The 15,231-nt window shown below is 38.6% G+C and overlaps 2 protein-coding genes across 4 annotated transcripts in view; both read right to left on the minus strand.

Moving 5' to 3' along the window:
* Positions 1-405, minus strand: part of MARVELD2 (MARVEL domain containing 2) — a 25,857-nt gene extending 25,452 nt beyond the window's left edge. Inside the window, exon 1 of one of the 2 annotated variants that reach the window (XM_010853584.1) lies at positions 303-405. The gene's annotated coding sequence lies outside the window, so the exon portion shown is untranslated. Of the gene's footprint in view, positions 1-131; positions 236-302 lie in introns of those variants that run through there. The other variant, XM_010853585.1, reaches the window with a different exon arrangement.
* A 401-nt stretch (positions 406-806) lies between these two features.
* RAD17 (RAD17 homolog (S. pombe)) overlaps positions 807-15,231 on the minus strand; it is a 34,220-nt gene continuing 19,795 nt past the window's right edge. For both annotated transcript variants that reach the window (XM_010853587.1, XM_010853588.1), the window contains exons 11-17: positions 14,701-14,886; positions 14,305-14,390; positions 14,041-14,187; positions 12,681-12,830; positions 10,391-10,511; positions 3,426-3,483; positions 807-1,568 (exon numbers count right to left, since the gene is read on the minus strand). In XM_010853587.1, coding sequence (XP_010851889.1) covers positions 1,304-1,568; positions 3,426-3,483; positions 10,391-10,511; positions 12,681-12,830; positions 14,041-14,187; positions 14,305-14,390; positions 14,701-14,886 — 1,013 coding nt within the window. In that variant the 3' untranslated portion in view covers positions 807-1,303. The remainder of the gene's footprint in view (positions 1,569-3,425; positions 3,484-10,390; positions 10,512-12,680; positions 12,831-14,040; positions 14,188-14,304; positions 14,391-14,700; positions 14,887-15,231) is intronic.

Raw genomic sequence — 15,231 nt, forward strand, 5'->3', positions numbered from 1 at the left:
GCACCGCGGCTTCCCGGCCGGGGGTGGGGCGCGTCTCGCCCGGCACCTGTGTCCGCCGCGTGAAACCTGGCTGGCCGAGGGGCCCTCCTGCTTCCCAGGCCCCAGCTCTCCCCGGGGCCCGCACCCCTTACCGCGCCGGCGGCCGGCCTCGGCCGAAGGTAGTGGCGGGCGGCGCAGCAAGCGCGCGGCCAGGAAGCTCCGAGGGGCCTACCCCCCTCCCCACCGCGCACCTGCCTGGGGTCCGCGGCCCCTCCCCGCCCGCGTCCCGGTCACGTGGGCCCCACCCCTGGGGCCCAGCTCACCAGAGCGGCCACCTGCCAAAGCGCCCTCGCCGCCCGCGGCTCCGAAACCCAGATCGGGCTCCTGGGGCGGGGCCGGGCCGAGCTTCGCCCCGCCCGGCTTTGTCAGGCCCAGACTCCCGCCTGGGGCTTGGGCGGGTCGGTGTCCCCCACCCCCGCCAACCACACCTTACAGCAATAGCTTCGGATCAGGCTCCGCCGGGAGAGCTCTGGAAAGGTCTTTAAAAGAAAAGAAAGTGAAGTCGCTCAGTCGTGTCCGACTGTTTGTGACCCCATGGACTGTAGCCTACCAGGCTCCTCGGTCTATGAGATTTTCCAGGCAAGAATACTGGAGTGGGTTGCCATTGGATTAAACCCTCCGGAGTGTTCTTCGCAAGCTTGCCATTCCCTTCCTTCCCTACTTTTGAAAAAGTTTGGCACTGGATGAAGGAGACTCGTGTCCTATGTCCAATGATACATGGCAGACAGTGCATGTTAGGAAACATTGAAATACAGAAGAAACAGAAAGAAATTCAATATTTTAATTTTATATAAATTACGTAAAGTTTCCAGAAAGTTATCTAAAATATTCCACTGTACAACATATAAAAATGGCATCTGAGAAGCTAGAGACCAGAGAGAAATTGTGAATAAGGCACAAAGTTTATTTACACTCATAATTGCATTTATAATTCTTATTTACAGCCCATAGAGTTTCTGTGTTCTGAATTACTCCTTCACATTTTCTGGTATTTGGCATAACGTTCAAATGCACTTGATACACACTGACCTCCTCTCCCAACACCACTCACAAGACTAAATAAATACTAGAGGAAAAAACTGAGATTATATCAAGGTTTGAGCTTCTATTTACTTCAACATAACAGAGGTCAGTTCTCTGTGCTGAAATACTAGGAGAAGAATTAACAAACTAATTCACCTGAAGTCTATTATCACCGTTCAAGTACCACTGAATAACATGAGTGTGAATCTGTCAGTTAACAGTCTCATGGGCAGGCTGCTTTCTATGTCCCATCGCTCTCATAGTCTTCTATTATCATGTCTTCTTCTTCCACATCTCCCTGGGCTGAAAAGGGCTGAGGCTGGCTGGCCGGCAGTTCATTCCCACTATTCTGACTCAGAGGAAGAGACCAGGTTTCAGGTTCAGCGCTTTGAATGGGTTCACCCAGTGCTTCCTCTGCAGACTGCCCTCCAGTGAGCTGGGCTTCATCTCCGCTGTCCACCTCTATCATTCCATTCTCCCTGTCAGTCAGGGCTTCCATTTTCAACCTGCCAGATTCATAACACAGGCACTAATAATAATCAAAGGAGAGGATTCTTTTAAATTACATCAAGAGTTTGAAGATTATAAAGCCATCTCCCGTGGTCTCTCATTTACCTTCCTTGTGCTTTTTAACCAGGCACTCCAGTTTATTTAATAATATAAACAAAACTAAAAGGTAAAAGACAAACTGAATAAATCATTACAACTTATATAACACAAGTTAATTAATATCTTTAGTAAACAGTTCTTATGAAAATAAAAAATTAAGTGAAATAAAAAACAGATATAAAACATGAACAGAGAGCTTACAGAGAAGAATGGTTACTAAATAAATTGCTTAACCTAATCTGTAATTTTAAAATGGAAATTAAAATAACATTGTCATCTTTCAAACTGGAAAAGATCTTTAAGATAATAAAACCCAGTGGTGGAAAGCATTAGGAGAAAAGAACATGCTTAAACATTGTAAGTAGGCATTAAGATTGGCAAAACATTCTTGGAAGCAATCTGGCAATATAGAGCAAAGGTGTATATCCATTGATTCAGCAATTTTATTTCACAGAATTCATCCTACATAAATAGTATTTGATATACATGATGATTTAGCTTCAAGGAAGGTTGTAATAACAAAAGCTGGAAACAAGCTAAATTAATACAGAACAAGGTGTAGGTTCAATTAAAGGAAACTATGCAGCTATTAAATAGAAACATTAAATATCAAGTTTAAGTATCAGAATATTCAACATTATCAATATAAATCAAAGGTAATGTTAAATATGGTAAGTGAAAGACAACAGTACCAGTCATTGTGATAAGGAGCACCGACAAATCCTGCCTCCCAATTCAGATCAAGTACTTGAACCAATAATAAAATAGTGACTCTCGTTCTTTTAATTACATCTTAGGAGGAAAAAGACAACAGAAGACAACTGTCTTCCCTTGATTTTTATGTCATAATATTGGAGGGAAAGGAGCCAGTGAGAATAGCTGGTCCTTCTTTGATTAAGACAGAAATGAGGAAAAAAGGAAAGTTTGTAAAAGGTCTGAGGCCTGATCATATCCCACTGGGATGATGCTCTAAAATCCACCCATTATTATCTTCCTGTAAAAGGAAAGGTGCGCTCCCCATAGCTAAGTCACTGTACAGAAGAAACCATTAAACAAAGGCCTTTATTGAATCTATGAAGGTAGAGGGAAAAAAAATCCCAGATAAGCAAGTTTTCCATTTGGGACCAGGAATAGGAGAACTAGTAGAAGGGGTACTAGGTGCCGTTTCTCTCATTTACTCTCATCCTTAAACCAGGATGTGAGTACTTTCTAAACCTTTTTTAGAATGCCTGAGTGCATAATTTGATCTTATAAATAAGCCAAGTAGAAATGAACTACAAGCACTGTGTTAATCACTGATATTAGCCTAGAAACTATTTTGCAATAGAATGAACAGTATAGATGGAGATTTATCCCTATATTTATATATTTTTTTCACTTGTCTGAATTTTCAATGATAAAGAAATAAAAAGTTCCTGACTATCACACACTCCAAATATATGCTAAGAACACATTAAGCAAAGGGGTTTTCAGTTATGCAAAGTTTGCTGAACTCAAGGATTTTAAAGATTCCACTGCCTTTGTAATCCAATGATTCTATCTAACCTGATTCTGAGCTGGTGAAAAATGCTGTTATATGTAATAAATACAATAGATGGGTCTACAGTGTGATCATATAGTCTTTGATCACTGGTACAACATATATTTCTTAACCTTTACAGATATCATTTATTGACTATATAATGAATAAATAGATAAAGTATTTGGTGGTTATTTAGGTAACAGCTCTTTGAAAATGAAAATGATCAGCTTACCTTCCAAAGTGTCGCTTTAGAGGAAGTCTTCCAATATCTTGGATAAAAGAAATCTGAGCTAAAACAGAAATTTTAAAAAAGTTTTAAACAGACATTTCTCCCAAAGAAGAATGGCCAAAAAGCACATGAAAAAATGCTTAAGGTCACAAATAGTTAGGAAAATGCAAACCAAAACCATGAGACACTACATCACACCCCTTAGGATGACTATTAACAAAAAAACTCAGAAACCAACAAGGTGACAAGGATGTGGACAAAGCTGTAGGATATAAAATGGTGTGACTGCTATGGAAAATGGTAAGGTAGTTCCTCAAAAACATAAAAACAGAGTAACTATATGATCTAGCGATTCCACTCTGGCTATATGCCCAGGGAAGAAAGAAACTGAAAGCAAGGTCTTGAAGAAACATCCGTATACCCATTTTTATAACAGCAACATTATTGGTGATAGTCAAAAAGTGGAACCAACTTGTGTCCATCAAAGGTGAATGGATAAACAAAATGTGATAAATATATATACAATGTCATATTACCCAGCTTCAAGAAGGAAGGAAATTCTGACACGTGCTATAATGTGGATAAACCCTGATGACATGCTAAGTGAAATAAGCCAGTCATAAAAAAACAAATATGGTATGATTGCACTAAAGTGGGGTACTGAGGGTGGTCAAATTCATAGACAGAGAGCAGGCAGTGTTTTCAGGGGGTAGCTAGCATGGGGGTGGAAGGGAGGTGGTTAGTGTTTAATGTGGGTAGCTTCAATTTTTCAGGATGAAAAAGTTCTGGAGATTGGCTGCCCAACAAAGTAAATATACTTAAGACTACTGAAAAGTGAAAGTCGCTCAATCGTGTCCAACTCTTTGTGATCCCATGGACTATAGAGTCCATGGAATTCTCCAGGCCAGAATACTGGATTGGGTAGCCTTTCCCTTCTCCAGGGGATCTTTGTACTTAAAGATAGTTTAAGATGGGTGCGTCCTTACTAAGGGAATCCACCTGCCAGTGCAGGAGACAAGTTTGATCCCTGGTCCAGGACAATCATACATGCTGTGGAACAACTAAGCTGGTGTGCCACAATTACTGAGCGTGTGCTCTAGACCCGGGAGCTCCAACTACCGAAGCCTGAACACTCCAGAGACTGTGCTCCACAACAAGAGAAGCCGCTGCAACGAGAAGCTTGTGCACCGCAACGAGAGAGTAGCCCCCGCTTGCCACAGCTAGAGAAAAGCCTGTGCAGATACAAAGACCCAGCACAACCAAATCAATAAACAAATAAAATAGTTTAAGATGGTAAATGTTATGTTATGAGGAAATATTTACTCAAGAATGTCTAACAGCAAAGAGTCTCACATTTGAGTCATGATCTGCTCTTCCCCTTCCTCAACTTGGGAGATACTTCACTCCAGGTGGACGCAGCCAAGAACACAGAGCTTCCCCTACAGAGTGCCGCCAGCCGAGAGTTTGGGGCTCCCTTTCTCCTCCCAGCCCCGAGCAAAGGATGGAGACTCTACCCCAGGGCACAGCAGTGCAAGAACACTGCCTCCTCTTTGAACTGCAATCACCCTCGCCCCCAACTCATCTGTAGGGCAGAATGTCCCCAGTGGGAGAGCCCAAGCCTACATCATCAGCGGCTCCCTTCAGCTGAGCACACACGTAGAAGAGTGGCTCAGAGATTTTGCCCAGAGGCCTCCTATAGGAAAAGAACGCTCTGAAGCTCCGCCCAGAGGAACTGGCTCTATAAGAAACAGAATGTTGGGGAAGTTCAAGCCAAGGGGCCCTCTTGAAACCAATAGCCCCTCTTAATTAAGACTAACAAGCTGAGCAAAAGCCAGCTAGTTTACCAGAAAAGAACTAGGAAAGAGACAAGTAAGAAGATCCACCCCCCTTCCCCTGGGTCAGATCAAACCTGACACTCGCTTCAAGGTTTACACATGCCCACATTTAACTGGATCAGACTGTGGAATAATTTATAGCCCCTTGACACTACTGAAAACAACAGAGGAATCTGCCAGTAACTACTTAAACAGAACAGGTGGGTGTGATATCAAGCAAGGCAAACAATTTAACAAAAATAAGGGAAAGAGACAGTTACAAACAGCCCTCCTGTCATCTCATGGTGATTGTGGGCATGTCCAAAGCTGAGCTCACTGAGGAGTGACAGAAGCTTCACACTGTAAGGGAAACAGACTTCATCAATAGTTTAGCCAAATCACTAAACAATTAATTAACAAACAACAGAAAACACAAGCCCCAGAGAGTGGAGGTGACTCAGTATCCAGAGGAGCTACAATATATTACCCAAATTAGCCCAGTTTTCAACAGAACATTGTGAGATAATACAAAGAAACAAGAAAATGTGATCCATACACAGGAGAAGGGTAGGTAACAGAAACTCTGAGAGGGACCAGACATTAAACTCAACAGAAAAAGACTTCATGGACAGGAGCCATTATAAAGATTTTCAAAGAACAAAGGAAACCTTATTTAAAGAAGTCATGAGAGCTATAATGACAATGGTTCATAAAATAGGGAATATCAGTAAAGAGAACTGTGTTAGTCACTCAGTTGTGTCCAACTTATAGGCTGTATCTCGCCAGGATCCTCTGTCCGTGGAATTCTCTAGGCAAGAATATTAGAGTGGGTTTCTATGCCCTTCTCCAGGGGATCTCCCGACCCAGGGATTGAATCCAGGTCTCCCGCACTGCAGGCAGATTCTTGACCGTGTGAGCCACCAGGGAAGGCCTTAATAGAGAAGAAAATTGCAAAAAGAACCAAATGGAAATCTGGACTTGTTTGAACAAGGAGAAGAAACAATCCGTAACCTTGAACACAGACTGACAGAGATTATGCAATGAAAGAGAAAACAGAATGCTTTTTTAAAGCCTTCCAACAAACACTAATGGAGGACTAGAAAAGAGGATGGAGAGAAAGAAGAAGAAACATAGTGATAATGTCTGAAATGACACAGTAAATAAAATGAAAGAAATGGGATAAAATTTGATGAATAAGAAGAAAAAAATTGATGAATAAAAAGAAAAGCCAAAACATCCTATTTTTGACTATATTTGTGAACCTTCTAAAGTTTGCAAAACAAACTCTATGAGAGCTCTTGGACACTTACCTTTTTAAAAATCCAATATATGACACCATTAGGATTTTCAAAAACAGCTTTTTGATATGGAAAACCTGAGTTGTGATCCTGGAATCTGAACTTGTAACTAGTGGATATAATGATTCTCCAGAAGATTCCAGCATGAGTAATGCAAACCAATACTTCTCAAACATCTGCATAAGAATCACCTGGAGAATCTCATTAAAATGCAGATCAATTCAGCAGGTCTTGACTGAGGCCTGAGATTCTGCATTTTTCTCCAGCTTCCAGGTGATGCTGACGAGTCTTGTCCAAGGGGACTCTTATTAAATCAAACCAATTCACTTTCCCACAGTGGGAATGGGACAAAGAATGTGGCCAGCTGTGCCAACATGAGTTGGTGGCAACAGGCTGGAGCTGAAGGAATAGCCTGCATGGTTAGGAGATAGGTTATAGACAGAAGAATTAAGCAAATATATTTAGCAAAGTGGGAGACAGGTCCATATCCACTAAAAGGAACCAGAACTCCTGGAGATTTCTAAGTCCAAAAATAGACTTTTTTTGGGCAGCAAAGTATGAAATAATTCTGGAACATTTTGTATCAGAAACTACTCTAAGAGTAAAGGCAAAGTCACCCAAAGCAGCTTGCATTGGCCAAATCTGGGTCAAAATAAATAACGATAGTGCAAAACAACAGCTGACAAAGAATCCAGACTCCATACTAATGTAAACAAACGGAAGAGGGTGAAGCGATACCTTACAGCAGAATTTACCAACAGGAATGTAGAAGGAATAATGCCATTAGAAAATCATGACTTGCCAACTATCACAGATTCAGGAAATAATTATCAAAAGATGCTGTGACCAGTGGGTGAAATTTTAATGAGATACAGGATATTTACATAGTCTCAAAGTGTCTCCCCACAAAACACTTAATAATTTTACATTAGAGAACCTCAGAGATAATTACCTTACAAAATAATTAAAGTTAACTTCACCAGCATGGTATAAACAGACACTGTATTCTCCTGATGTGATGCACTGAGAAGAACATGGCATCACTTTTGTGGTATTCCTGACAAAAATACATACCTGTATCCACTCAGACAGATAAACCCAAATCCTCAGATAAACCGAAACTGAGGGACAGTCCATTTTGTAACAATCTTATATGTTTCAATTTGCAATGGACAGGGGTGGGCCAGTGGTTAAGAATCTGCCTTCCAATGCAGAGGACACAAGACTGATCCCTGGTCAAGACCTAGGATCCTACAGACCACGGAATAACTAAGTCCATGCGCCACAACTACAGACGCCCACGTGCCGCAGCTCCTGAGTCTGCGTGCTCTAGAGCCAGTGCTCCGCAGCCGGAAGCCAGGGTGCCCAACAAGAGAAGCCCGTGAGCCTCAACTAGAGAAGCCCTTGTGTGCCGCAAGCAGGGAAAAACCCTGCATACTGCAAGGAAGACCCAGTGCAGCCAAAAAAAAGACATAATGGACAAAGAAACAACAAGGTACTATTCTAAATCAAGGAGACTGAAGAGATAGCAACTGAATAGCTAAGTGAATCATCTGATCTTGCACTGGATTTTTGGACAAGAAAGAGAACAAGTTTTTGTTGTTATTTTGCAAAGGGCATTATTAGGACAACTGGCAAAATTTGAATGGGGTCTAAAAATTATAAATGGGGTCTAAAAATTAAACTATGAATTAGCGGTAATGTATCAAAATTAATTTCCTGATTTTGTTGTAAATATTGTGGTGATATGGGAGAATATCCTTGGTTTCAGGAAGTACATGCTGAAGTGTTTAAGAATAATGGGCATCATGTCTGTACTTTCCTCAAACATGGTTCAGAAAAAATATATTTGTGTACAAGTGTGTATAAAGACAAAGAAAACAAGGCAAATATGGTAAAAATGAAACACTGAGGAATCTTTGTGAAGGATATACAAGAATTTCCTTTGTACCATTCTTGTAATTTCTAAGTTTAAAAGCTAACGTAATCTGAGAGTTCCCTGGCGATGCAGTGGTTAGGACTTTACATTTTCACTGCTAAAGGCCCAGGTCTAATCCCTGGTCAGGGAACTATGATCCTATAAGCCACACAGCACAGCCAAATAAATACGAGTATAATCTAAAATTAATAGGCAAGCATAGGGAACTCTCTGGATTCTGACTCACAGATTAAACATGCACACTATTCAAAAGTCATCTCACTTCTGCCTATAAATATAGAATATTTAAAATTTTTAAGTATCAATATTCTTAAAAGATGAACTCTTGTATGAAGGTAGACATTTACTCAATAATCTTCTCTTCTGATCATTCATAAGACAAACACTATCTTTGAAATTTATGAGAAGTTTTGGGACTTCCTAGCAGTCTAGTGGTTAAGATTCTGCCTTCCAATGCAGGGGGCGTGGGTTCATTTCTTGATCAGGGATCTAAGGTCCCACATACCATGGGATGTGGCCAAACAATAAAAAGAAATAAAACTTATGAGAAGTTTGATGAGTTATGTAATAGATTATATTTTCAATATTACACAAATTCTCTGTTCTACCTTGAAGATCAGTACCACAGACATGTGACCTAAGACTGTTAATGAAATATGGCCCTTAAGATATATGTTAAAAAAGAGAAAAAAAAAAAGAGAAACAACGGATGGAAAATTGCTCTTCAAGAAAGGCAAACCTCGGTACACACGTATCGGGCAAGTGGGTATCACACAGGTTTTTGGCCGCACGGAGTCTCTGTGCAGCGTGTAGGCTTTCTTGAGTTGCAGCAGGTGGGCTCAGCTGCTTCACAGCGTGTGAGATCTTTGAACCCACATCCTCTGCATTGGATGGTAGATTCTTAACCACTGGACCACCAGGGAAATCTCTCACTTTTTTTTAAAGCATTACTTATAACTTCAAAATTAGGAAAAACAATGTAAATATACTATTAATGGACACTATTTGTAATACTGAATCAACCAAAATACATTATCAACAAGGTTGAATGAGTTAGATCTGAATATACTTTAGCATTGCTGCTATTACGGACTAAATGTTTCTGTCACCTCAAAGTCATATTTTGAATCCTAACGCCTTTAGGAGATGGGGCTTTGGGAGGTGCTTAGGTCATGATCTGAATATACTTTAGCATTGCTGCTATTACGGACTAAATGTTTCTGTCACCTCAAAGTCATATTTCGAATCCTAACGCCTTTAGGAGATGGGGCTTTGGGAGGTGCTTAGGTCATGATCTGAATATACTTTAGCATTGCTGCTATTACGGACTAAATGTTTCTGTCACCTCAAAGTCATATTTTGAATCCTAACGCCTTTAGGAGATGGGGCTTTGGGAGGTGCTTAGGTCATGATCCCCTCATGAATGGGATTAGTGTCTTTATAAAAGAGACCCCAGAGAGAGCTTTCTTCCTCCTCTCTTTACCATGTCAGAATACAACAGGATGGCCATCTGCAAGATCAAAAGTAGGCCTCACCAGACACTGGGTATGCTGGCACCCTGATTTTGGACTTCCCAGCCTCCAGAGCTCCTTTGCACTAATTTATAAAATATGGCGTTCTATGTATGATAAGTGACAAAAGCAAATTAAAGATCACTTTCATTATTATATCTGCACAGAGAAAAGTCTAGAAGAATTTACACCAATCTGTGAAAAGGAATTACCCATGGTTTACAGAGGACTTTCGATTTTTACTTTATATACTTCTTTTTTTTATCAAAAAGCAGTATTAATTCTGATTCAAAAAACAATGGGGAAAAAACTGAGTGTCAGTGGTACACAGAAATGACTTGATGCACAAAAATATAATGTTATAAAACACTACTTCTTAGGAATAATAAAAACCCATGTATATTACCTTGATTTCTCATTGGAATGGTTAGCAAAGTGAGGTATGGCAATAGCTGAGTCTGGAGGCACAAGGCTGGTAAGCAGAAATCAGAAAAAAGTGCTTTTGCTGCCAGGCAATTTTCCCGATACTGTAGAGAGAAAAAAAAGGTGAAATGAAAAATAAAAATTTAAATATGGATATTTATTCCTACACATAAGTTTATTATGTCACAATATGTGTGGGTTTCTACACTAGATACTTTAGAAGTTTATCTCATCAGTCTTCTTTTCTGGCCGCATCAAGCAGCTTGATTAGTCCTTTCTAACTGTCCTGTTCTTGTTGTTCAACTGCTAAGTCGTGTCTGACTCTGAGACCTCATGGACTGCAGCACCCCAGGTTTCCTTGTGCTTTGCTGTCTCCCGGAGTTTGCTCAAACTCATGGCCATTGAGTAGGTGATGCCATCCAAGCATCTCATCCTCTGTCTCCTCCTCCTCCTGCCCTGTCTTTCCCAGCATCAGGGTCTTTTCTAGTAAGTCCTAGTATTATCTAACAAAGCACTTTATCTGTGCAACTAATTCACATTTGATATAATAGCAGAAAGAACACCACCTTAGGTAGAAGGTCCTTAAAAAAATTAAAGGATTTCTGTTTATGAGCATACACATACACCAATTATGTGAAGATACTGTTTCTCAATAAAAGAATGTATTTTCTTCAGTTAAGAGAGGTGCAGTGTTATGGTGATGGCAAGAGAAATATAATCTCTAGCGTTTCAGGAGCCCACGGTTGTAGATCACTTATATGTAACAAATGAAAAATTAATACACATGCTATAAAGAGCAAAGCAAGTCAATAAGGGACATAAATTGCTTACAGTTGCTCCAAGAAATCCACTGGAAGATTTTTCTCAAGTAATGAATGATACTTTCATATTTTAGCTACATGAATTTAGAACTGGAAGACATCTTAGAGATGACCTAGTTCAGGGGTCACAAAGTCAGATGCTACAGGAGGTCAAGCAGGTAATAGAAATCAGTGCAGCAGAATATCTGGGGACAGCGGCACCGATCACTCCCGCCACCAAGGGGCAGGTTATACTTGGCTTGAGCCAATTACAGCCATGTAAAATATGGACCAGTGTTGCCCTCTTTTTTTTTTTTTCCCCAGGACACTCAAGAAATTCTGAGGCCAGAATTTCTTATCTGAGTTTTAACTATTCAACTAGTTTTTAAACATGGGCAATTCATTAAAAAAAAAATCTATTTGTGTTGTGTGTTGTATTCAAATTGTGAGCCACCTGTTTTTGACTTCTAAATAATCCAATCCTATACATTTATAGCTGTGGAATCAGAATCTAGAGGCATACTAGGTGAAATAACTTGTCCAGATGGTTAGAGGTAAAGCCAGGATTTATTTTCAACTGAAACAAAAATATAACTACAGGCATACCTCAGACTATTGTGGGTTCAGTTTTAGACCACTTCAATCAAGTGAATATCACAATAAAGCAAGTCACACAAATGCTGTGGTTTTCCAGTGCATATAAAAGTTATGCTCACATTAGACTATAGTCTATTAAAGCGTGCAACATAGTTTAATGAAAAATTTCTGTTGCTGTTTAGTCGTTAAGTTTTGTCCAATTCTTTGTGACCCTAAGGACTGTAGCCCACCAGGCTCCTCTGTTCATGGGATTTCTCAGGTAAGAATACTGGAGTGGGTTGCCATTTCCTTCTCCAGAAGATCTTCCCTACCTAGGGATTGAACCCATGTCTCCTGCTTAGCAGGTGGATTCTTTACCACTGAGCCACCTGGGAAGCCCACTAATTAAAAAATTCATTGCTTAAAATATGCTAACCATCACCTGAGCCTTCATCCAGTCATGATTTTTTTTTGCTGGTGAAGAGTTTGAAATATTGTATAAAAGTATGACACAGAGTAAGCAGTGCTGTTGGGAAAATGGTTCTGACAGACTTGCGTGATGCAGGACTGCCACAAACCTTCGATTTGTAAGAAACGCATTATCTGCAAAGCACTTTAAAAAAGTGCAATGAAACAAAGCAGGCCTGTATACTTTGATTCCAATAAAACAGGCATATGCTTTCAAATTTTGAGTGCTTTTTCTTTAAAAAAGCATTTAAGAGGACTGTCCTTTTAATGTTTTATCATAACGCTAAGAAAACTAAAAGCCTTAGCCACTATTTCTTATTAAGAATGAAAGATCATTTTTCTCTTAAATAAAAAAAATAGATTTATTGGGATATAATTCACACACCATAAGGAGTTCACTTATTGAAAATGTACCATTCTCTTTTTTACCTTTTTATTTATTAGAAACCACTGGGGTTTGTGCAAGGGCCGAAAACTTGATCCCCCTCCTTGGCAATGAGCAAATCCTCGGGATTTGTTGGAATGTATGACACCTCTCGTAGCTATAGATGTACTATATTCCCTGAGTGAAGAGCGTGTCTAAAAAAGAATAAAAAATAAAAAATAAAGAAAATAAGAGATTTGTAAGATAGTACTTATTGGTACTACTGACTCCCCAAAAAGGCTAACCGTATTTATTTACTACATAGTCATTTTTTTCACATTCACCATAGCCCTAAACATAATAATGCCACAAAATTATCTGAAGAAAATTCAGCGGAGACATAGCCACCAAATGCTATGTGCGACTATTAACTGTGTATCAGACGGGGTGGTAGGGATAACTTTAAATACATTTTTGAAGTAACTGGGAAACAGGAAGGAGGATAGTATCCTTACTGAATTTATGTTAATTATAATACATACTGATTATATTAATTCTCTTTAGGTGTGATAATGCTATTGTGGTTGTAATAGAGCAGTGTCCTTATCCATGCTTAAGTAAGTGCTGTGATGCTCCAATTACTTTCCAAGTATTCAGCCAAAACAAGTGTGTAAAAATACAGACTAAGCAAATGTGGAAAAATGTGAAAACTGATGAACAAAAGTTAAAGGTGTTCAGATAGTCATTGTATATTCTATTTGTCAGTAGAGTTATAAAATTTCAAAATAAAAAAAGCAATATAAAATAATTAAGCAAATGCAACTACTAAATAGTGAAACTCTAAGTATATAACAGAAACTGTATCATAAATGTTTAAATGCTGGAAATATGGCTAGCATGACCAGGGAACTGAATTTTTAATTTCACTTAAATAGCCATGTGTATCTAGTGACTACTATACCAGTCAGAGCAAAGTTAAAATATTAAGAAAAATTACAAGCTTTATAATGAATAATTTCAAATTTTAAATAAATAAATTTAAAAACTCAGAAAGCACAGAAAGTAGTACAGGGCATTCCCTGGTCAGGGAACTAAGACCCCACATGTCACATGGTATGGCCAAAAGAAAAAATGAAAAGAAAGTAGCACATTCCTTCCCTTCAATCTACTTTTCAATTTGTCAAATTTTCCAACTATGTATTAGTTTTTTTATTAGAAAATAACTTTAGAAAAAATTAATGCTACATTAACATAGAAAAAGCAGATTCACTGCAGAAGTTTCACTGCGAACACTGGTTGCATGCAATTAATTCTGTCATAGTTATTAAAAAGTTAATTAAAATAATGTCACATAAGTATGAATAAAAGTAAACTTTCTTTCTCAGTTCTGAGGAAATAGTCATAAACCAAACACTTAAGTCTTACATTCCAGTCACCACTGAGGATATCCGCAAAACTCAGAAATTCACTGGCTCTCACAAGATCATCCACTTCCGTGAAGAAATCTACATAGTTCTGGTGAAGATATAAATTAAATAACTCTCCTGGCATGTGTGACATTTCTACTACTTCCTATAAAAAATAAAGCATATATAATTTTAGTAAAAATTCACTGGTTAAATTTATATGGACACAAATGTAAATAGCATGTATTGTGTAAATAGTACTAGGTATTATTAAAGACTTTACCTCAGGCTGAACAAGCAGTGTATCCCGGTCATACTCTGATAAATGAGAAGGTAATCGAGGTGAGTCTACTTCTGTTACAGGTGTGCCTACAAAAAAAAACGTCTGGGATTATTAAAAAACAACACCATCTTTATATAGCACCTCTCATTTGAAAATTTTTCAACAGCTGATTTTTTTTTAATAGTTGATTTTTATGTTTAATTCCACTTATAATCCAAAAATACTCTAAGTACATTTTCCTGCTATGTCTTCCTTACGTCGTGCCAAAGAGTATCTGACCTATCTTAGCTCTTTCTTGAAACTGAACCTAATATATGACATTCTGAAAAATGGGGTTTTAAAATTTTAATTGTAAGATAATAAGATATTTTTAAAAAATGAATAATGTTTTCTTACGTTTACAATATAGTATTTTCCCCAAAGCTCTGAAGAGAAAGAGGGAAACATCTTTGCCACCAATAGCTTGAACCTCCTGATTTTCAAATATCCTATCAGTTTTTTGTCTTCGTTTTGATTTTGACAGCACAACATCTGATTTTAAGGAAGACATTCCTTTTTTCCTTGGCCGTAAATTGTTCTTTCCTAAATAATATACACCAAAGAAACAATATTTAAAATAAAATTAAAACGTGAAAAGTAAAACAGAACATTTCAGATATAGTTACACTAAGTATTCTACTTTAAATGCTTTTCTAATAAATAATAATGAGGTATACAAACTGAATCAGAGCCCTCTTTCAGTTACTAAACTACTAAGGACATAAAATGTCGTCTGAAAGTATGTCATGAGCTAGATTTAATCTTCAGTGACTGAAATTATGTAATCCCACCAGAACTATTTACACAAGTAAGCTTGATCTATACAATTCATTTTTCTCCTTAAGTTTTGTGTATGTGTGTCAAATACATAATAAACACTACAACAAT

Source organism: Bison bison, unplaced genomic scaffold (assembly GCF_000754665.1).
Source record: "Bison bison bison isolate TAMUID 2011002044 unplaced genomic scaffold, Bison_UMD1.0 scf7180017864329, whole genome shotgun sequence".
Taxonomy (NCBI): domain Eukaryota; kingdom Metazoa; phylum Chordata; class Mammalia; order Artiodactyla; family Bovidae; genus Bison; species Bison bison.